Source organism: Leucopleurus acutus (genome assembly GCF_964270905.1).
Source record: "Leucopleurus acutus genome assembly, chromosome: 2".
NCBI lineage: Eukaryota > Metazoa > Chordata > Mammalia > Artiodactyla > Delphinidae > Leucopleurus > Leucopleurus acutus.
Window position 1 is genome coordinate 161,474,294 of NC_139143.1, and position 21,970 is coordinate 161,496,263.

The following is a 21,970-nucleotide window of genomic DNA, read 5'->3' on the forward strand; positions in this document are numbered from 1 at the left end:
GACTGATGGGGAGATGGCCACGCTTCCGACCCCAGCTCTGCCATGTCATCCTGGGGGACCTGGACAGTCATGTCACCTGAGCCTTGGTTGACCTCTGCACGGGGTTCTGGTGTGGAAACAGTGAGTTAACACCTGTGGACACCCAGAGGGGCACTGGGAAGGCCACTGTAGCTCCAAACCCACTGAGCTTCGCAACCTGCTGGCTGGTCTCAACCTCGCTAGGCTATCAGGAGTCGGTCCTCTCTTGGGGGGCTGGCTGTACTAAGCTCTTCATACATACCCTTTCTTGGCTCTTATAAAAGCCCTGAAGTTGCTGCCATCACCCTGCTTCACTAAAGCCTGCCCTAACGCTGTGGGCAGTCAGGTAGACTGACCTGTGATGGCCACAGTCTGCACTCAGAGGGGGGGCACCTGGGCCTTGAGGTGGGGGGGGTCTCTTTTGGCAGCTCCATAAGGATCAGGGGTAACTGTGGTACATCTGAGGCCCGAGGAGACAGAAACCTGGTCAGCTGCAGCCAAGGGGGCTCAGCCGAGGCCAGGAGTCCATTCGGCACATGGGAGCCTGACGTAGAGCCAGAGTGCCATCATCCCTCGACAGGAGCTCTCCTGGGGCCACCAGGGCCAGGGGACAACAGGCCCCACCCCTGCCTCGTCCAGATTTCTACTCAACATGTAAAAGCCCAGCCGGGTAGACTCCGAATGGTCTGAGTAACCCCACGCCACAGGGAGGTATCTAGCGGCTACAGGGCTCAGTCTCTGCTCAGTGCCTTCAGCAGGTCAGGGTTCCTTTAAAGCCACTTGGCTGACCAGTCCATGGAGGGGGAGCGGAGAGAAGCCAGCCTGACTTGAGCTCCAGGAAGTGGCTGCACACAGGGACCAGACTGTGAGCTCAGCATGGGTGAGACCACTTGCCTCATCAGTGGTCAGCAAGCTTTCTGCCAAGGTTCAGATAGTAAATATTTTAGGCTTTGGGACGGCGTTGGTTAATTTTGTGTCTATAGCTAAGCCATGGTATCAACTTTTTAGCCAAACACCAGTCTGGATGTTTCTGTGAAGGTATTTTTCAGATGTGATTGACATTTACATCAGTAGACTTGGAGTAAAGCAGATGACCCCTCCATAACGGGGGTGGTCCTCATCCAATGAATTGAAGGCCTTAAGACAGAAAGACTGGAATCACCTGAGGAGGAATTCTGCCTCCAGACGGCCTTTGGACTCAAGCTTCAACATCAACTATTTCCTGGGGCTCCAGCCTGCTGGCCTGCCCTGCAGCTATCAGACTTCTCAGCCCGCACGACTGCAGAGCCAATTCCGTGAAATAAATCTCTTTCTCTATGAACATATACGCACACCCTACTGGTTCTGTTTCTCTGGGAACTCTAATACAGGGACCATACGGTATCTGTCACCAATTACTCAACTCTGTCACTGCGGTGAGCAAGCAGCCACAGACAATATGTAAACAAATGGGTGTGGCTGTGTTCCAATAAAACTTTATTCACAAAAACAGGCAGTGGGCTGGATTAGACCCAACGGGTTTGCTGACCTCTTGTCTCCTGACAAATAGGTACAGTACCTGGCATGGAGAAGGCATTTTGAGTAATAAAATATCATTTAAAAAACCTGTAGAATGAAAGTGAGCAAATGAGCAAATGAATCACGGAGACTGAGCAGTACACCCACTGGCTGCAAGACTGGCAGCATGATTGGGGAGTGGAGGCACTGTAGATAGGAACTTTTTCACTGTCTTTGATTCCCATGGTCTTGACAATGGTCTGACAAGGGTATCTGGCTTGAAGATACAGCACCCGACATCTCAGGGAATTGCCCGAGGGAAGAAAGAAAAGCCGTGGGGAAGACGCTATTTCCTATTCCTTCACCAACCTGTCTCGGGGGGCAGTTTAGCTTTAGATGCAACCTCTGACAACTCCCAGGAACTAGCTGGAGGCAGCAGTACAAAAAATAGAATTTATTTTACCAGAAGAAAATGTCTAGGATCCACACAGGTGGGCCCAGGAGAGTCCCTGGACTGGAAACGGCACGCACAGCCGTCCACGGTGGGGAGGGCAGCACCCTGGCCCACGGCCCCACTTGGGGAAGAGCCAGAGGCGGCCCAGGCCGTGCCTGCAGAGGAGCTGCCCCACGCTGACCCCAAGGAAGGGCCAGGACACAAAGCCCTGCTTGCTGCAAACGGGACACCTTGCCTGCCGGTTCCCCGGGCTGACAGCTGCCCTCTCACACGTACTCCCCACAGTCGGAGATGATGACCTTCTGCTTGGGTTTCCCGTCCTTGCTGCCCTGGGCCTTTGCAGGCAAAACAGAAGAGGAGGAATCAGGGGAGGGAGGGAGGGTGGAGAGGAAAGGGCAGCTCAGGATACCCGCCCCACCCCGCCCCCTGCCCCCTGCCCCCACCCCCTCCAGCAGCAGCAGCCGTGGCCTCTCTCTCCAGGCCCCGGAGCCCCCGCTCCTGCCCTCCCACACGGCTGTGCACCGGGGGCCCGGGCGGCCACCCACCTCAATCTGCCGCAAGACGTCCAGGCCTTCCGTGATCTCCCCAAATACCACGTGCTTGCCGTCCAGCCAATCCGTCTTGTCACATGTCAGGAAGAACTGGGAACCGTTGGTGTTTGGGCCAGAGTTGGCCATGGAGAGCAGGCCTGGGGGAGAGAACGACCACATCGACCCCCTCCACCCTGCTCCCGGCCCTCAGGACGTCTGGTAGTAGAGGGAGGAGCGTAAATGCTGCTGGGAGGGGGAATGGAATGAGGACCAGGAACTGACTATTGGCAAGATGGAGGCTGCCAGCATCTTTGAGAAGAGTGGTTTCAGTGGACAGGTGGCACTAGAAGTCTGTCTAGAGGGTGACAGAGAGAATGGAAGGCAGGGAGTCTACATAACCTTTTCAAGAAGTTTTGCTTACAATGGGGACCAGAGGCATGGGTGATAGCTGAGGGGGTACATGAGTCAAATATTTTTTTGAAAGATTGACACTGCGCACTTTTGCTCTGATGGACTGATCTAGCAGAGCAGGGGAAATGCATTACACAAGGCTGCAGGGGCACATCCACAGAAGCCAGGTTCCGAAGTAGGGGAGAGGAGTAGGGGTCCAGGCCATGAGCAGAGGGAAGACAGCTCAACCCCTGTACTTGGAGGGAAGTCAGAGCGGACATGTGTGGACAGATGCAGGAGGCCAAGCATCAGCTGAGGCAGACGGTGACGTGGAGGCTTCGGGAATGAAGGAAGGGATGGAATTGTTATCTCTGACCAGGACTGAGTGTTAACTAGGGAGCTCTATCTAGTACGGCTGCCGAGGGCCTCCTACAGAGCTTTGGTCATAAATTTCAGTACAGTTCTGTGTTTTTTCTAGCTGCTGGGGGACCAAGCACTGAAATTTTTTACTGAATGAGTCTGACAGAGCGAGGTGGGTAGTGGGGCTGAGGGAAGACAAGGGCTTACACTGGCCGACCACAGAATGTAAGCTAGGCCGACAGGGAGTGCGGACGTGGTGGGGGGACGGGCAGTACATGAACGGAAACAAGCTCACTCTGCTTAGCCAGGCCCAACGCCTCTCCTCTGTTCACTGGGTGGGTCCCCTCCAGACCCCCAACCTGTCAGCCAGAACCACAGCCCATCACTCCCCCCACACAGTCATCCTGCCCCAGCCCAGCCCACCGATCACCAGCCACTGATCGGGTCCCACCTGTTCCCGTGTGTTTGAGAATAAAGTTTTCATCGTCAAACTTCTTCCCGTAGATGGACTTGCCCCCAGTGCCATTGTGGTTGGTGAAATCGCCGCCCTGGCACATGAACTGGGGGATGATGCGGTGGAAGCTGCTGCCCTTGAAGCCAAAGCCCTTCTCATGGGTGCACAGGCAGCGGAAATTCTCTAGCGCCGAGAAAGGAAAAGGTACCCGGCTTAAAAAACAAGCCAATGAAACCTCTAACTAGGCTCTGAAAAACTGTTGTATTTGTTTAATGTTCATATTTTCATTTCAAAATATGACATGCTCATTATAAACCTTTGAGATACTGACATCTTGAAGGACTAGAGGGGATTCTAGTTAAAGAAGGAGTGAACACATGCATTCCAGCTCTGTTCCACACTAAACTGGCAGTAAAGCAATTTTTAAAAAGAAAAACCAAACAGGATCTTAGAAAAAAAACACAGGGGCAACTCGTTGTGACTCTGGATTTGGCAATGGTTTCTTAATTGTGATACCGAAAGTGTAGGTAACAAAAGAAAAAATAGGCAAATTAGACTTCATCAAAATGAAAACTTCTGTGCATCAAAGGACACTCTCAATAAAGTAAAAAGGCAACTCAGGGAATGGGAGAAAATATTTGCAAATCATTATCTCTTAAGCATTTAACATCCAGAATATATAATGAACTCCTACAACTCAACAACAAAAAGACAAACAACCCAGTAAATAAATAGGCAAAAGACTTGAATAGACATTCCTCCAAAGAAGATACACAAACGGCTCCTTCCCCTAAGCACATGAAAAGATGCTCCACATCATTAGTCATTAAGGAAATGCAAATCAAAATCACAATGAGATCCTACTTCACATCTACTAGGATGGCTATAATAAACAGGAAACAAGTTTTGGTGAGGATGTGGAGAAATGAGAACCCTAATACGTTGCTTGTGGGAATGTAAAATGGTGCAGCCACTGTAGAAAACAGTTTGGCAGTTCCTCAAAAAGTCAAACTATAATTACCATATGACACAGCATTTCCACTCTTAGGTAGGCACCCAAAACAATTGAAAACAGGGATTTAAACACATATTTGGGGACTTCCCTGGTGGCGCAGTGGTTAAGAATCCACCTGCCAATGCAGGGCACACAGGTTCGAGCCTTGGTCCGGGAAGATCCCACATGCCGCAGAACAACTAAACCCGTGCGCCACAACTACTGAGTCTGTGCTCTAGAGCCCACGAGCCACAACTACTGAGCCCACGTGCCACAACTACTGAGCCCACATGCCACAACTACTGCAGCCCACAGCCTAGAGCCCATGCTCTGCAACGAGAAGCTACTGCAATGAGAAGCCCACGCACCGCAATGAAGAGCAGCCCCCACTCGCTGCAACTAGAAAAAGCCCACGCACAGCAACGAAGACCCAACGCAGCCAAAATAAATAAATAAATAAATTTATATTTAAAAAACACACACACATATTTGTACACAAACGTTCACAGCAGCATTATTCACAATAACCAGAAAGTGGAAACAAACTCAAGTGTCCATCAACACATGAATGGATAAACAAAATGTGGACTATCCAGACAATGGAATATTATTTAGTCATAAAAATGAACAAAACATGGATACACAGATGACCCTTGAAAACATGATGATAAGTGAAATAAGCCAGACACAAAAGGACAACTACTGTATGATTCCATTTATATGAAATGTCTAGAATAGCAAATTCTGAGAGACAGAAAATAGAATAAATGTTCCAGGGCAGAGGGGAGAGGAGAATGGGGAGTTGTTGTTTAATGGGTACTGACTGAGTTTCTCTTTGGAGTGGTGAAAAAGTTTTGAAAATAGATAGTGGTGATAGTTGTACAACATTGTGAATGCAATTAATGCCAGTAAATTGTACACTTAAAAAATGGATAAAATGACCAAAAAAAAAAAAAAATAGGAGCAAGAGAAAAGACAACAGCAACAAAAATCTTTGAAACCTAGAAGACAAATAGATGAGCCATAACTGATATAGCAGACCTAACAAACCTGAAGCTTAAGCTGGTAAAGCCGAGAGCAATTCGATTTATGCTGCAGAAATGCCAAAAGCTCAGAGCCAAGAATGAAGATGGCTCTAAAAACAGTAAGTGTGGTTGAAAGCCTGTTTAAAAAAGTAGCTAGCCCCCAGATCCTCTCCCTTCCCTGGCCCTGGCTGCCGGCTGGAGGTCTACCCTCTGGTATGTCAAAGCAGAGGGTCTATGCTCTGGGATGCACTACACATAGCCGAGGGTTGAGGTACCATAATGACAAACGGAGATCAAGTGAAGTTTATATACTGTTCCCACCCCCCCAACCATGATGGCAAAGAGCTGTAAACAGGACCACTAGCAAGAGACTAGAGTTTTCTCTGTGGACTCTGCTTTGTCCAAGAGACTACAACTCAGGAATACTGACCATCCAGGGTCCAAGAGAGAGAGAGAACCACCTTGCAGTGGAGACCTCAGTCAGCAAGCCTTACCAATATCCAGGGAGTTTCCAAGCAGATTTTTAGGGCCCTAGTCTTAAAGGCATCTAATGTGAAAAGCAGAGACCAAAACAAGCAAACAGACCAATAACAAACAAAGCAAAACAAAATTTTAAAACTCAGAAAAAAGTAACCTGAAACATAAGCTGTATAGGAAAAAGAAGCTTTAGTAATCTCCCAAGATGAAATGGCAGTACATGCATGAAATAAGCACAGGATGCTATGAAAAAGGACATTTAGGAAGGTTCCAGAATGAGAGAAGAGAGAAATCAGAAGGGACAAATGCAAAGAAATAATCCAAGGAAATTTTCCCAAACCAAAAGATAGGACTGTCCTGATTGATCGTTGTGGTATGCGGAATAATGGCTCCCCAAAGATATCTATGTCCCCTGGAACATGAGACTATGTTATGCTGTACACAGCAAAAGTTACTTTGCAGATGTGATTAAGATTATGGACGTTGAGATGGGGAGAGTAGCCTAGATTATCCAGGTGGGCCTAATACGATCACAACCTTTCCCATCTATAGGCAGAAAGAGAGTTAGAAGTGGATGGAAGAGGAGGCAGGAGAGAATAGAAACATGAGAGGGACTGGATCTACCACTGTTGGCTGCGATGATAGAAGAAGGGGACCACAAGCCTCTAGAAGCTGGGAACAGCCCTCAGCTGGCAGCCCACACGGAAATGGGTACCTCAGTCTACAGATACAGGAAACTGAATTCTGCCAACAACCTCACTGTCTCTGGAAACAGATCCATCCACCCCTAGAGCTTCCAGTAAGGAACGCAGCAACTCAGCCATCATCTTCATTTTAGCCTGCTGAGACCTGTGTTGGCCTTCTGGCCTTCATAATAGTTAAGATAATAAATTTATGTTCTTGTAAGCTGCTAAGTCTGTGATAATTTGTTACAGCAGGAAGAGAAAACTAACATAATAGGGCCCACTGAATATCCAGCATGACGAATGGAAGGAGATCTACTCCAAAGGCACACTGTTTCAGAACACAGGACAAAGAGACACTCCAAGCCTCCAGACCAGTGTTATCTAACAGCTATTAAGCATTTGGATAGTGTAACTGAGGAAGTGAATTTTAATTTTATTTAACTTGAATTAATTTAAACTTAAATAGTCACATGTGGCTAGTAGCTACCATACTGAACAGCTGAGCTCTAGGCAGAAAATTTTAAAAAGGTTTTGTATAAAGGACCAAGAATCAGAATATTAGACTTCTCTACAATTTTACAACCAAACCATCAAGTGGGATAGTAGATATTTTCACACATCAGTCTCAAAAAACTTACCCTCCAAGCTCTTTTCTCCAGAAGGTACAGAAGTATGTCTTCTACCCAAACAAGAGAATAGACCAAAAAAGACAACAGAGGTTCCAACATAAGCGAAAACAGGAGATCCCATGACAATAGCTATGCAGTGGTGTCTGGAAAGCAACTGATCCAGGCCAGAGGAGGTCAGAAGGCTCCAAGGAGGAACAGTGAAATTGACAGAATATCTGATGTATTTGAACATCATGAGAGATTTATAGAAGCAGGAGAATTTCGGAGAGACTCAGGAATATATGTACAGAAGACTAAGCAAATGTGAAAACAAGACAATTATGAATTCCAGGGAAAACAAAGTGCTATGTATGAAAGGAAGTTATCACAGTATGATGCTTACATAGTTAGAATAACCTATGACCTAAACAAAATTATGGTAACAATGTAAGGAGGATGAAGGATCAGGGAAGGTGATTTAGAAAGCTAATTCCTTATCTTCTTTCTGAAGTGGGAAGCCAATAGATGTCTAAAATGAAAAAAACCCAGAAAGTAGCAACATAAATCTGTTATCTACCAACATGGAGGTAAAAACCAAAAGAATCAGCTAAGAGGGGAAATTGCCTGCCTCTGAGAAGCAGCAAAGTGGGGGATGGGGCAGGATGGGAGGACAACATGGGGGCACTGCTGTTTTTCAAAACAAGCTTTGTGGAATTAACATTCTAAACTCTATGTCTATATAATAAAATTTAGATTAAAAGAAGAATAAATAGAAGTCAATATTTAGCAAATGAAAAATACTCAAGAAACTGTTAGTTAACAGTAGTTACTTCTGGAGAGTAGGACTAGATGTGGAGAAGAACGAAAGACTTAGGTTTTCAATTCATTGCCTTCAATATTGTTGGAATATACTCATGTGGGTACACTTTTTTTTTAAAACCATGAATACACATTTACTTGTATTAAATAAAAAACTATTATTAAAAAGTAATAAACCAGGGACTTCCCTGGTGGCGCAGTGGTTAAGAATCCACCTGCCAACGCAGGGGACATGGTTTCGAGCCCTGGTCTGGGAAGATCTCACATGCTGTGCAGCAACTAAGCCCATGAGCCACAACTACCAAGCCCACGTGCCACAACTACTGAAGCCTGCGTGCCTAGAGCCCGTGCTCCGCAACAAGAGAAGCCACCGCAATGAGAAGCCCAGGCACCGCAACGAAGAGTAGCCCCCGCTCGCCGCAACTAGAGAAAGCCTGTGTGCAGCAATGAAGACCCAATGCAGCCAAAAATAAATAAATTAATAAATTAAATAAATTTATATTAAAAAAAAGTAGTAAACCAGCACTTCTAAAGCTTCAAAAATGCCTGCTCTGACTCATCTGTTAATAGATCCCAGGATCTGAGATGCCGCAAATCAACTCAGGTCAGAAACAACGTCAAGGACACAAGAACTAAGGCACTGAGAACCTTGGAAAGGCTCACTGCTCAGCTCCCAGCTTCCCGGCCATCCTGACCGGAGTCCTGCTCACCTGCTGTCATGGGAACGATGTCTGAACGTAGGAGCATCTGGATGCGGCCTGCTGGCTTGTTCCCAATCTTGATGTCCATGTACACCTGAGGGTTTGACCGGGCCTTTTTTACAGCAGGCTCTCCCTAGACGCAGGAGAAATGGCCAGGTTAGAGAGAACAGCCTGACTCCCCGACTAGGATAGCGAGTGTTCTTCTGAAGACACCCCAGAACCCACTGCAGCGAGCGGGCTGAGCAAGGCACCGACAGGAAAGGCCTTGGGCCCTGATGGGGCTGCAGAAGACAGAGGCCATGGCCACGGCCCCCAGCCGGACACCCAGTGACAGGAGACCTCAGCACCGTCTACCCAGAGCCCCACCCCTCAGGCATTTTATCTCATCTCACTCCCTCAGACACGTCAGCTCGCTTCGCCTTCACTCTCCCCTGCAGTCACAGAACATTGCTTTTCTGGCCCAAAACACACAACTCTCAACAACTTCAAGCCCCAGTTCAAGCCCACCCACCTTAGTCAGTTAAACGGACCCACTTCTGTAACACCACCCCCTTCCTCTATGCTTAGCCCTGCATATCCACAGGCTGGCTGCAGTGGAAGCAAGGAGGGCCTAAGTGCTCAGAATGGAGGTGGTTGGGACCTTGCTTTATACTCCAAGTAGACAAGGCTGGACAGAGGAGATATTTATTACAGCTGTCACATTTGCTCCAAAGAGAAAACTCAAGTGTTCTTGTTTGTGCTTCAGTTTAACAAACTCGCTGAGGTATCACGCTGGGCACTGAGGACACTGTGACTATTATTTGCTGTTAACAACAGCAGTAGCATAGTTGTAACAGCAAATACTCACATAGCACTTGCCATGTACAGGGTACTATTCTGAACGTTTTAGGTAATCAGCTCATTTAATCTTTACAACCACCTGTGAGATCAGTGCTACCATCATTCCCATTTCATAGATGGGGAAACTGAGGTACAATGAAGTTCAGTAACTTGCCCAAGGTCACAGAGGTGCTAAGTGGTGAAGCTGGAATTCACACCTAAGCCCCCCCACCCCCCAACCAAGTCCATGTTCTTAATCACATTACCCCATCTCACATTCCACATTTTTATTAACAAGGCCTTTATTAATAAGAGGCCCCTATCCTCACAGAATTTACTGACTAGAAAGGGAAAGGCAATAAGCACTTGCGTAGTCTTTACAAAAGCAAAGACATACAGGGAAATACAAAGACTGGTTTTACCAAGAGTGTAAAGTGGGGACTACAAGGTGAGAGGTGGGCAGGGTCAAGGCTGGGAGAGTCCCCCCGCGACTTTATCTCACGGGACAGGTGATGGGCAGCCACTGAAAAGTTCTCAGCAGGAGAGTCAGATGATCCATGGTATGCTTTAAAAAGATCATTCTAGCTGCCTTTATAAAAGACGGGAGGAGAGCAAGACTGCAGCTAGAAGGCTAGTTAGGAAGCTATTGCAATTATCCAAATGAGACAAGAAGTTACATTGGGACGATGGAGTAATCAGGGGAGGATGGATTCAAGGAAGATTTAAGAGAAAAACTTGGCAGAATACAATGTTCTGGCTCTATTTTAAAGAGGGGTCCAGAGTGACCTAGGGTTACTCCACTGAGGGCCATTTATGTGCTCTGCTTTGCATCTGGATTTCTGGCTTGGGTCAATGTGGATGGATGGTGGCAAGGTGGTGAGTTTGAGAACACAGAAAGAACGGGATTAGAGAAGGGAGGGCAAGACTTGCAGCAGAAACGTCTGAAGCTCAGGACTAGAAACAGAGGCCAGGAAAGTCAACAGCACAGGAGAGGCTGTGCAAAATCAGAGTGACTGCCACTGTTCTGGCAGAGAGGGGAGAGGGCTGCTGTGAGTCAAGAAATTCAGAAGAACAACGTTTAGAAGAAGGGGCGAGGCAGCCTGAGAGGCAATGGTTACAGAGGCACGCCGAGAATCAGGAGGAAGTGCCAAGGCGGGTTGTCTGGAAGGGAGAACCTCAAACCTGTGCCCAGGCTGCCGGGAAGGTACCCCCACCCAGCCCTGCCTCCCCTGCGTCAGGACAGGAAGCTCCAGTGACGGGGGGGACTGATGAGGAGGGCTGCAGTGGTGCGCTCACCACCCCTCCCCACCTCAGGCTTCCTCCTCGTCGGCGGCAATCACAGAACAGAACCCGGGCAGAGTGAGAAGCTCCTCACGCAGAGGACAAGGACAAGAGGCCTAAAGCTTCCCTTTAGTTCACTCATTAGCACCTCCACCAAAACACTAAAAGCTCATTTTTCATTCTCTCTGCTTTTGTATATATGTTTGCAAATTTCCATAAAAACCTAAGAAACGAAGTCTCCTGTGGGAAGTGCCAGCCTTCAGTCTCACCTCCTGGGTCTCCACTTTGGGAGGCTCTGACCCTTCTTCCTCTTTATTTTCCTCAAGAGTCTTCCCAGAAAACTTCTTCAACCAGTCGTCATCAGACCAAACTGAAAGGAAAGAGGCAGGCAAATGAGAACAAATTCAAGCTATCAGCCAGCTGCTAAGTAGCTGCTCTGGTCAGCAAAGCAGAACACACTCTGTGGCCCTCTCGGCCAGAGGACTCCACTTTGGGAATTCCCACGGTAAGGAAAGTTCCCACCTTTCAGGGACTGCCAGCCCTGGAGCCCGGCTCTTAGCAGGACTAAGTGAAAAAGCTATGCCCCAGGGAAAGGTGCAGCCTTTGCCAGTCCCAGCCCTTGACGGAACCCGCCAGGAGTGTTCAGAAAATGGGGACAGGTAAGAGATCAGGCTGCGTTTCTCTCATAAAGCAAACAATTACCCTGGCTTGGCTGAGAAGCTCAAACTCTTTTTATTTCCCCACAAAGGTGGCGCGTGTCCTTCGCCAATGTAAACCATGCTCTACTCCTGTGCACCAGAGTAGCATTCAGCTCCCACTTCCAAGAAAATCGGGACAGAAAGGCAACCAAGGCCAAACTGGAGGATGTGATGGGGAATCTGTATTGCTCCCACTCACCTGGTCTGGAAGAGCCTTCCTTAATCCTCATGGGTTTTGCCAAATTGACACGAATTGTCCGTCCAAAGAGCTCAGACTCATTCTGAAAAGATTGAAAATCCAGCTGCTTAAACTCTGTTAGGTTAAAACAAAGTCAGACAGCTTTCCATTTCCTTCTGAAAAACCTGAGACAAGCTCATGACTTGTTCTCCCTTAACCCCTGAGCCCCTAGCACCCAAGCTATGCACCTACTGCAAAGCAGCCTGTAGGTTGCAGGGAATTTCCTCCCTGGAGCCATCACATACCTCCTTTCTTTCTTTTCTTTTTTTTTTTAAAGTTGAAGCATAGTTGATTTACAATGTTTCAGGTGTACAGCAAAGTGATTCAGTTATACTTTACATATATGTGTGTGTATATATATACACATATATACACACACACACACACACACACACACAGACACATATATACATGTATATATATTCTTTTTCAGACTTCTTTTCCATTGTAGGTTATTATAAGATATTGAATATGGTTCCTTGTGTTATATAGTAGGTCCTTGTTGTACATCTATTTTGTATATAGTAGCATGTATCTGACCTTTCTTTCAATACCACAATGACCTGTGCTTCCAAAGGTGACTCTGGGTTCAGAGCACTCTGAAATTACAAGGATAAATGCAGTTTCCAAGTACCCGAGTTCACCTTCAAAAGTCAAGATCAGCTTTAAGTGGTGAGAAATGATCTCTCTCTCTCTCTGAGAGCTGAGGAATATGTTTGGTGAATGGGAAACAGAGAACAGGAATAAAGGAAAACCTTATTATCCTAAGATAACTGGTACCAGGAAAGGTCACTTAATGTGAATTCACTTAAGGCAGTGAAGAAAATTTCATGGTAAAAAGTGAAGGGAAAAAAGATTGATTGGGAATTTACTGTGATGAAACTAAAAATAATGAAAATAAATTTCTTATAGTTAAAATTCAGGTTTAATTCGATTTATGTGCTAATTTATAGGACAAAGATGTAATGGATGCTGATTAATCTGTAGTATTTTTCCAATAAAATACTATCAAAATATCAGTATGATATTTTTGCATTTCTTATCTGCTGTGAAAATCATAAGCATCTTGAAGAGGGAATACATAATCAAGAGCTACATCATTTTCCCCAAGGAGCTCTCCAGGCTATTCCAATCATTTGCATCAGTAGCATAACCTATCTTTATCCTTGTCGAATTTCTCAATTGTTAACTGGTCTAACACTTCATGAAATCCTGCCTCTTTTGTAAAATATGCAATTTCATTGTGCAATCAATTTGCATTGTGTTTGCAATTTCCTATCCTAGGCTCGGGCAGCCAGTGAGAGACTGGTCAACAAGGACGGTCAGCATTTACATTATTATCAAATTGATCAAAAGCGATCAATTCACAGTGAATATTTTCATATGATGATAATCTGTACTTCCCCATGCAACCTTGTAACTTTGGAGGTTCAGCAAACTCAGGTATGAATAAGTGCCCTCTGTACCACCAAAAAGCAACTTCTGTAAGAAGGAGGATTCCTAGCCATACCATGTTGTCGATAGCTGCTGCAGCATCCTGCCAAGGAAAGACAAGGGACAAGTTTAGGCTTGCGATATATGTGGAACATAGAAAATGGTACAGATGAACCGGTTTGCAGGGCAGAAATTGAGACACAGAAGTAGAGAAAAAATGTATGGACACCAAGGGGGGAAAGTGGCGGGGCGGTGGTGGGATGAATTGGGAGATTGGGATGAACATGTATACACTAATGTGTATAAAATGGATGACTAATAAGAACCTGCTGTATAGAAAATAATAATAATTTATTTAAAAAAAAAGTTTAGGCTTGTAGTCAAATGCTTCTTGTGGTGTCTAAACATACTCAGTAGCCAAAAAAAAACACCCAACCTCACAGGAAAAGGTCTATTTATACTTCTTGCCCAGGTTGTATGTGTCTAACAAAGTGCACTTCCTGGGTGACTTCAGCTATTGGCTATTTAGGGGAAGACAAAGAAATAATCACCAGTGCCACAAGAGCTCTGCAGAGCAAGAGGCGCAGGACCTGTCTGCGATGTTAACCACAGCCTACAGTTTGATTAAGTGAGGGAAACTTTCTTTCAAATAGCACTTCTTATCTCTCTGGAAGCATCAGCACCCCAAAACCCAACCAAATGGAGAACAGCTCCCTTTGTAATCAGTAACAATAATAACACAAGCCAAAGACTTAACATAGGTAACAGAATTTTCTCACCTCTGCCAACTCAAATTCAACAAAAGCAAATCCTCGGTGCTTTTCTGAAAAAAGGCAAACAAAGCCAAGCAATTATCATGTGGGGCAATGGGAGGAAGCAGGTGGTCACAAGGAAAGTGAAGTCACTTGCATGCCTTATCCATTCATTCGAAATTCTACACAATCACTATTTAGGAAGAAGGAATCTTATTCTTTGATTCTTTCTAGTTTAAATAACATTTCAAGCAATATTAAACTGTTCTGTAGTGAACATAGCTGAATAATCAACTATAGTTTTAATCTCTAAAAGCAGCATTCAATTCTTTTACCAAAGCCAAATTAAAACCTTAACCTTTGCATGCAGGAGCTAGAAAAATGAAGTCATTTAACCTATCAATTATTCATTCCAAGCATACATTTTGAACATCAACTGTGCATAAAGCATGAATCCTAAAACTTGGGTAAGGACACTGTCTTTATCCTCAGCAAAACACTAATCTAAGTAGAAAGGCCAAGTGCACAACAGCACTAGTTTAATTAACCAATTAACCTTAGAGAGTCAATATAACCTTATCATTTTTATAACATATAAAGATCCCAGGGAGGTTAAAATGATATGCAAGGTTGATGACAGAGCTGAAACACACAACTCGACTCGGGACTCAGTAGAGCATAGGTTGCTAAAACCTCAAAACACGTCTTAGGACTTAATGAAGCTCACGTTCTTTTGTCTTGGCACAGAAAGAATTCAGTGAGAAGCAAAGTGACAGGCAAGAAGTGATTTATTAGTATAGGACGCTTGTGAGAGATACAAGGGGGCAGGAAAAGAGAGTGCCTCACAGAGAACTCAGCGGGCTACATACAGTTTTATAATTAAAGGAAAAGTGGGGAGGGGGAGAAGACCACCTTCTTCCTCATTCTTCGAGTCTTCCATAATTAACTCGTCCTACAGGTTGGGCAAGGGAGTTTTTGACCCTATCTGGTCCAACCTGGACTGTCATGGAGCTATGGAAATGAGCAAAAAGGCGGTAATATACACTAAAATATGGTAAATCACCTCAGGTTTCAGCATAATGTCACCTTTCCCCTATGTTTTTGTTTTTAGTGTGTGCAGAGAAGCGTGTCCTAGGGATCATTAACTTACTGACCTCAACCAGCAGGATGCAGGCATCACTGACTTGATGTATAGTTTTGTTGTTAAGCAAGCCTGCTTTCTTGAGTGATCATTAACTTACAGGAGTCTGCCACAGTTCCCTCTCTATCTATGATCCCCTAGTGGGATTTCTAAACTAGCTGTGTACTCTATCCCTATCAGAGCTGGGCCTAAAACTCCAATCTTAAAAATGACAACAAAGGTTAAAATAGAAAACTGAACTACAAATGTGATACTAATTGATGGAAAGGTGGTAACCTGTGTACCCCCAGGTACACAGAGGCTAAGGCCCCACTGTTGAAGCTGGGCTTTCCTGCTACCCTGTTTAATAGCACAGCCGCCAAGAAAGGAGCAGGTGCGCTAGAGTGCCTGGCAGGTAGTTCAAAACAACAGATCTCCACGTAGCTCAAAACCTATCTTCCTACCGGCTAACTGAAAAGTTTGTCTTTGCTCAAATGCAACAGATGGGACTCTCTGCAGAGCATGTTACAGCTCACAATCACAAGCCTCGGAACAGTCCTTCTGCACCAAGACCACTGTCATGCTGCCCAATGCATATTTAGAATGCACTGTGATATGACTTAAAAAAATATTTTTAAGTTCTTTTCCTTGCAGGAGGATTCTGAGCAGGCGAGACACTAAAAAGACTTACCTGTTTCATAATCCAGAGGAATCTGGATATCTGTGATGTCTCCAAAAGGGATAAAAGCAGCATGAAGAACTTTGTCATCCACCTCCTCTGCAAGTCCACCTGCAAAGAAGCCAAGGGCCTTCTGAGACACTGTCCTCTATTCTCTCAAGACCCCGCCCATGTTGAGAAGTCCCTGCTGTAAAGTTAGCATGCTACCACCAAGGGGAGGGGTCTTTCCATCCAGTCCTTTGGGTTCATAAACATCCCTCTCATATGCTCCCTCACACCTACTTATGATGCACACCCCTCTCTTCACCCTTCTTTCAGACCCTCATCTAGCCCCAGGATTACTGCAATAGCTTCATAACTGACCTTCCTCTCCTCCACAAAGCCAACTAGAAAGATCCCGGGAATGTGCAGATTTTAACCCATCACTTCCCTGGTTAAACTACTTCAAAGGTTTCCCACTGTCCTAAGGATAAAGCATAAACTTAGCAGTATACGCAAGGCTCTTCATAAGCCCCTGCCCACCTCTTCAGCCTCTTTCCCTTTGATTCCCCGCAAAATGATATACTTGCCTCCAAGTGTCAGGCTATTTTACACCTTTGGGATTTTGCTCCCTTTCAGTAAACACACTTGCTTCTACTTCGGCTACCTGGCTAACTCCGGCTCATCTGCGGCGTCACCGCATCCTCAAAGGTTGCTCTCACCTCTCCAGATGGAGGGGTCACTTCTCCCCGCACCCAGGCCCATATCACCAATGTCCGTCCCCACCAAAGCGCTCATCAAACTGTGCTACTGAGGTTATTCCCATTTTTAGCCGGCTAGTCTGGGAACTCTTGCTTAGGGCAACAGCGGGGGCTCAGCCCTCACTGCTGTGAACATAAAGTGAATGGGCGCGAGGATTCAGAGGTCCCTAATATTCCTCCACCACTGCCCCAGGCCCAGGAGGTGAAGAGATTCCTGTCAGAGCTTGGCGGACTTGGAAGAGCTGCAAAGATCGTTATGTCTCAGGCTCACACGCTGAGGCCAAAGATACGGCCTAGACAGCTGCTCGCCGCCCTCCGCGCCCGGAGACCTGTCCAGCTCCACACCACGACCCACTAGCTGCCCGGTTCGCCCAGACTCCACCCAGAGCCCGCGCCTGCTCACCCACGTACAGCACTCGCTTGGTAGTAGCCATCTTGCTCCCGCACTCTTCCGCCGGAAGCCTACGCACAGCCCGCCCCCTTTTCCAAGGCCCCGCCCCCGGGTACCGCTCTCGCAGACCCCGCCCACTCCCGCTTAGGCCCAGCCCGCCTCCGGCTCCCTTTGAGCGGCGGGCGCTGTACAGGTGTATCTCTGTGGGTGAACGGCGCTGCCCGCGTTCCGTGGTGCTGAAAACAATCCTGTGAGGAGTCAGCCGGTGTCCGCAAGTAATAAACTACCAACAAACTACGGTCCGCGGGCCATCCTGCCCGTCTGTTTTTGGACAATCCGGGAGCTACAAATGATTTTTACATTTTTAAAGAGCTGGAAAAAAAAAGATAAGAAAAAGAAACGAAACAAGAATAATATTTCGTGACATGTGAAGATTATATGTAATTCAATTTTCATTAAAAAAATTCCAAAAAAATTTTATTGTAATCCAGTCTTGCTCATTCCTTTTAGTATTGATCTGTGGGTGCTTTCAGGATGCAAGGGCAAACCCAGGGCCTACAGAGCTTGAAATATTTACCATCTGGCTCTTTGGGAAAAGCGTTTGCTGACTCTTGGAATAAATCAGCTAATACATAAATCATTGATTGACTTAAGTGGTACAAAGTAATGGGGCCACTTATTTTAGATACAGCAGTTGGTTAAGACCTCCCTGAGGCCACATTTAAGCTGAAACCTGGAGGAAGAGGAGCCAGAGAGAGGATGGAGCAGGGAAAAGGGTTTCAGGGAGAGGAGACAGCTTCTGCGGATTAAATGAACTGAAAGGCTAGGTGTGGGAGCTGGGGAGGGGAAGGGCATGAAACATCAGGCAGGAAAGGTGGGCAGGGGCTGCTTGATGCAGGGCCCTGTGAACCACGTGGAGGATGTGGGGGCTTTGAGAAGCTACTGAAGGTTGTGACAGGGAGTTACATTCTCACATTTATGTTTGAAAACAATGCTCTGGGGCACTTCCATTGTGGTCCAGTGGTTAAGAATTCAACTTCCAATGCAGGGGACACAGCTTCGAACAAAGAGCCTGCGCCGCAACACAGAGCCTGTGTGCCACAACGAAAGATCCCGCAAACCACAACGAAGACCCGATGCAGCCAAATAAATAAATAATAAATAAAAAAATAAAACCGTGCTCTGACTACTATGCCCAGAATGATTTCAATGGAAACCTGGAGACCAGGAGGTTAATGCAGTCGAGACTAAGGAAGAGTTGATGGTGACTCTCTCCCTCCAGTCTGCCCTCTGACTTGTTCCCAGGATGATCTTTCATCAAAACAAACCTCAACTCTCTAGAGTTCCCTTCTTTTTTTTTTGTTTTTGTTTTTTTGTGGTACGTGGGCATCTCACTGTTGTGGCCTCTCCTGTTGCAGAGCACAGGCTCCAGATGCGCAGGCTCAGTGGCCATGGCTCACGGGCCCAGCCGCTCTGTGGCCTGTGGGATCTTCCCGGACCGGGGCACGAACCTCTGTCCCCTGCATCAGCAGGCGGACTCTCAACCACTGCACCACCAGGGAAGCCCTAGAGTGCCCTTCTTAATCAGTGCTACTCATGACAAGGCTCCTAGAGCCCTTCACGAGGGGCCATGGCCACGTCAAGTCAAGCCCCACCAACACACAAGCCCTGGCCCTTACCATGTGCTTGATTCTCTTGACTCTGCCTCTGCCCATTTGGTTCTCTCCTTTCTCCATCTGGAGGCATCCACCTGTCCTTGTTGGAGGTCCTGCTTACCCCTCAGAGAGGTGCCATGGCCTCCAAGTCCAACAGTTGACTGAAACACACCCTGTGACTGTAGTCACGTGTGTGTCTGTCTCCCTCTTTGACAACAAGGCCTGTGTCTGCTGTGTTCCCAGAGCTAAGCAGTGGATGCAAACACAGCCAACCTCAGCATCCTTAGGCCAAACCAGAGGGGTACTGCTCATAGAAATGAGGCTGTGAGATCTGATTACAAGATCCCCTTGTGAAACTGTCTGTACTCCAGACCAACAGGTCACTCTTGAGAGGAACCTGACCAGGTGTCCTTTATGTGAATATGGTATAATATATATATATATATATATTTGGTCTTTGTCCCCAGTACCTAGCACTGAGCCCCTAAAACCCCTGAAATTTCCTGAATGACAGGAGGGCCTTTTTGTTGTTGTTAATAAATTTATTTATTTATTTATTTTTGGCTGTGTCGGGTCTTCATTGCTGCGCACGGGCTTTCTCTAGTTGTGGTGAGCAGGGGCTACTCTTTGTTCCGGTGCGCAGTCTTCTCATTGCAGTGGCTTCCCTTGTTGTGGAGCACGGGCTCTAGGCACGCGGGCTTCAGTAGTTGTGGCACACAGGTTCAGTAGTTGTGGCTCGTGGGCTCTGGAGCACAGGCTCAGTAGCTGTGTCGCACGGGTTTAGTTGCTCCGCAGCATGTGGGATCTTCCCGGACCAGGGCTCGAACCTGTGTCCCCTGCCTTGGCAGACAGATTCTCAACCACTCCACCACCAGGGAAGCCCTAGGAGGGCCTTTTAAAATTCATAATGAACCCTTTTGACCATACCTGAGTTTACCCTAAGGTGGTGACGCATAGTGGGGTCCTGTATTAGTTAGGGATCTTCAGAGAAATAGAACCAATAGGATAAATATATATACATCATATAGATACATATGGAGAGATTTATTATGAGAACCAGGGGAGCCAATTGTATAAATCCCAGTTCAAGGACAGGAAGAGATGAATTGAGATGTCCCAGCTCAGTCATTTAGGCAGATGAAAGAGCTAATTCTCCTCTCCCCCACCTTTGGTTCTGTTCAGGCCCTCCATGGACTGGATGAGGCCCACCCACCTTACAGAGGGCAATAGCATTACTGGGTCCACTTATTCAACTGTTAATCTCATCTAGAAACACCCTCCCAGACACACTCAGAAACAATGTTTAGCCAATATCTGGGCACCTTATGACATAGTCTAGTAGGTATATAAAATTATCTATCACAGGCCCCTAGATAGCTTCCAGATGGGGGCTGGTCAGCAGAGGAACAAACCACATGATTAGAGGGTTGGAACTTTTCAGCTCCAACCCCTGACCTTCAGGGAGGGGAAAAGGGATGGAAATTGTGTTCAATCACCAATGGCCAATGATTTAATCAATCATGCCTAGATAGTGAAACCACATGTAAAAATTTTAAATGCGGTTTGTTTGGGGAGCTTCTGGGCTGGTGAACACATGGCTGTGCTGGGAGGGTGGTGTGCCTGGAGAGGGCAAAGAAGCTCCGCATCTCCTTCCTCTGACACCTGGCCCTATTCTTCTCTTCCATTTGACTCTTCCTGAGTTGTGTCCTTTATAATAATCTATAATCATACGTATACCTCTTTCCTGAGTTATTCTTGCAAATTTTCAAACCTGGGGGGCGTGCAGTTCATGGGAACCCAAATTTGTAGTTGGCTGAGCATAAGTGTGGGTAGCATAGGGACCCCATTTGTGGCTGGTGTCTGAAGTAGGGGCAGTCTTGTGGGACTGAGCCCTTAACCTGTGGGGTCCGTGGTATCAGAACTGAATTGAAATGGTGGGTCCCCGCTGTTGTCAGAAAATTGTAGAATTGATTGGTGTCAGAAGAAAACCACAGTGGAAACTGTTGTTTGCCCTTTATAATTCACAGCTTATCCCCTCCTTTCTCTAACTTCAGATGACAGATAAGGCACAAAGGTAACAGGATAAGTGGGCAGGATAAGCAGTAACAGAAGCAGGGTTCTCTCCGTTCCCTCCTCCTTCTGCCTTTTTAGGATGATGATTGTAAATCAAAACCATCGCAGGAAATGAAATAGCCAAACACACGGTTTGTCCTTGTCTAAGAGGTAGCAGCAGCAACAGCGCCCACCTTCTGGGCAGCTTCTTTCTTGGCATGATGAGCCTGTAGGACCGCCACAGCTTCATCCACCTGTGAGAAGCTCCAGGTGGTCAGTGACACCTGAGGAGAGCCCCTCCGCCCCTCCCTGGCGCCCAGGCCCAGCGGTGGCCTCTCCTGGTGCTGACCACTTTCCCAGATACCCACACGCCAGCAGCCCTCAGGTCACAGGCGAGGCACGAGGAGGTCACAGGGGCAGCAGACACTTCTCTCTGCCGCCCCTGGGTGCCCAAGGCCACCCCCTGCCCTCCTGAGCCGAGTGAGCGGAAGCCGCGGGGGTCTGGGAACCTGCTCACCTTGGAGCGGAGAGACTCGGGGGACTCCAGCATGTGCAGCAGCTCCGAGTTGTCAATCTCCAGCAGCATCCCCGTGATCTTCCCAGCCAGGTTTGAGTGCATCGTCTGGATGAGCGGGAACAAACGTTCACCTGTGGGAAGGTATTCCGTGAAAAACCCAGTAGCATCCCAGCAGAGAAGGGACGCTGGTGTCCAGGTCAGTAGCAGCTCTGGCCCCCTCTTCTGCAAGCACGTGGGTCACTCACCCAGCATCTGTTTCTGTTCCTGCGGGGGTGCTGCGGCCAGCATGGAGGCGGTCAGCGGCTCCTGCCCCTGCACGTGGACCGCAGGCTGGGGTGCCTGGGAACCAGGAGAGGCGGCGGGCTAGCACCAGGGAAAGGACACTTGACAGTGGTAGAGGTTAGGACAGTCCAACCATTCAACACCTGAATGCTACCACTCAGCACGCCAGGAGAGGAGGACGAGAGGTCCCTGTGCAAATTCAGTCCACTGAGAGGGGAGTGGTGGGAATATAAAACCTATATAGATTCCTGTGTACCTATTCAGGTATGTAATACAATGCAGTACAGTCAGAAAGGGGA

At 47.1% G+C, this 21,970-nt stretch overlaps 2 protein-coding genes across 2 annotated transcripts; both read right to left on the reverse strand.

The window, feature by feature from the left end:
• Positions 1-1,949: 1,949 nt before the first annotated feature.
• PPIE (peptidylprolyl isomerase E) lies at positions 1,950-17,215 on the reverse strand. The gene is made up of 10 exons (XM_082833445.1): positions 17,178-17,215; positions 16,047-16,145; positions 14,263-14,306; positions 13,560-13,586; positions 12,011-12,092; positions 11,383-11,483; positions 9,023-9,146; positions 3,701-3,886; positions 2,515-2,657; positions 1,950-2,304 (listed from the first exon to the last, which is right to left on the reverse strand). The coding sequence occupies exons 1-10, from the start codon at positions 17,206-17,208 to the stop codon at positions 2,236-2,238; spliced, it is 906 nt and encodes a 301-aa protein (XP_082689571.1). The 5' UTR covers positions 17,209-17,215; the 3' UTR covers positions 1,950-2,235.
• Positions 17,216-21,019: 3,804 nt separating this feature from the next.
• On the reverse strand, positions 21,020-21,725 carry LOC309957359 (polyadenylate-binding protein 4). The gene is made up of 3 exons (XM_082832554.1): positions 21,635-21,725; positions 21,390-21,520; positions 21,020-21,126 (listed from the first exon to the last, which is right to left on the reverse strand). The coding sequence occupies exons 1-3, from the start codon at positions 21,675-21,677 to the stop codon at positions 21,037-21,039; spliced, it is 264 nt and encodes an 87-aa protein (XP_082688680.1). The 5' UTR covers positions 21,678-21,725; the 3' UTR covers positions 21,020-21,036.
• Positions 21,726-21,970: the final 245 nt, after the last annotated feature.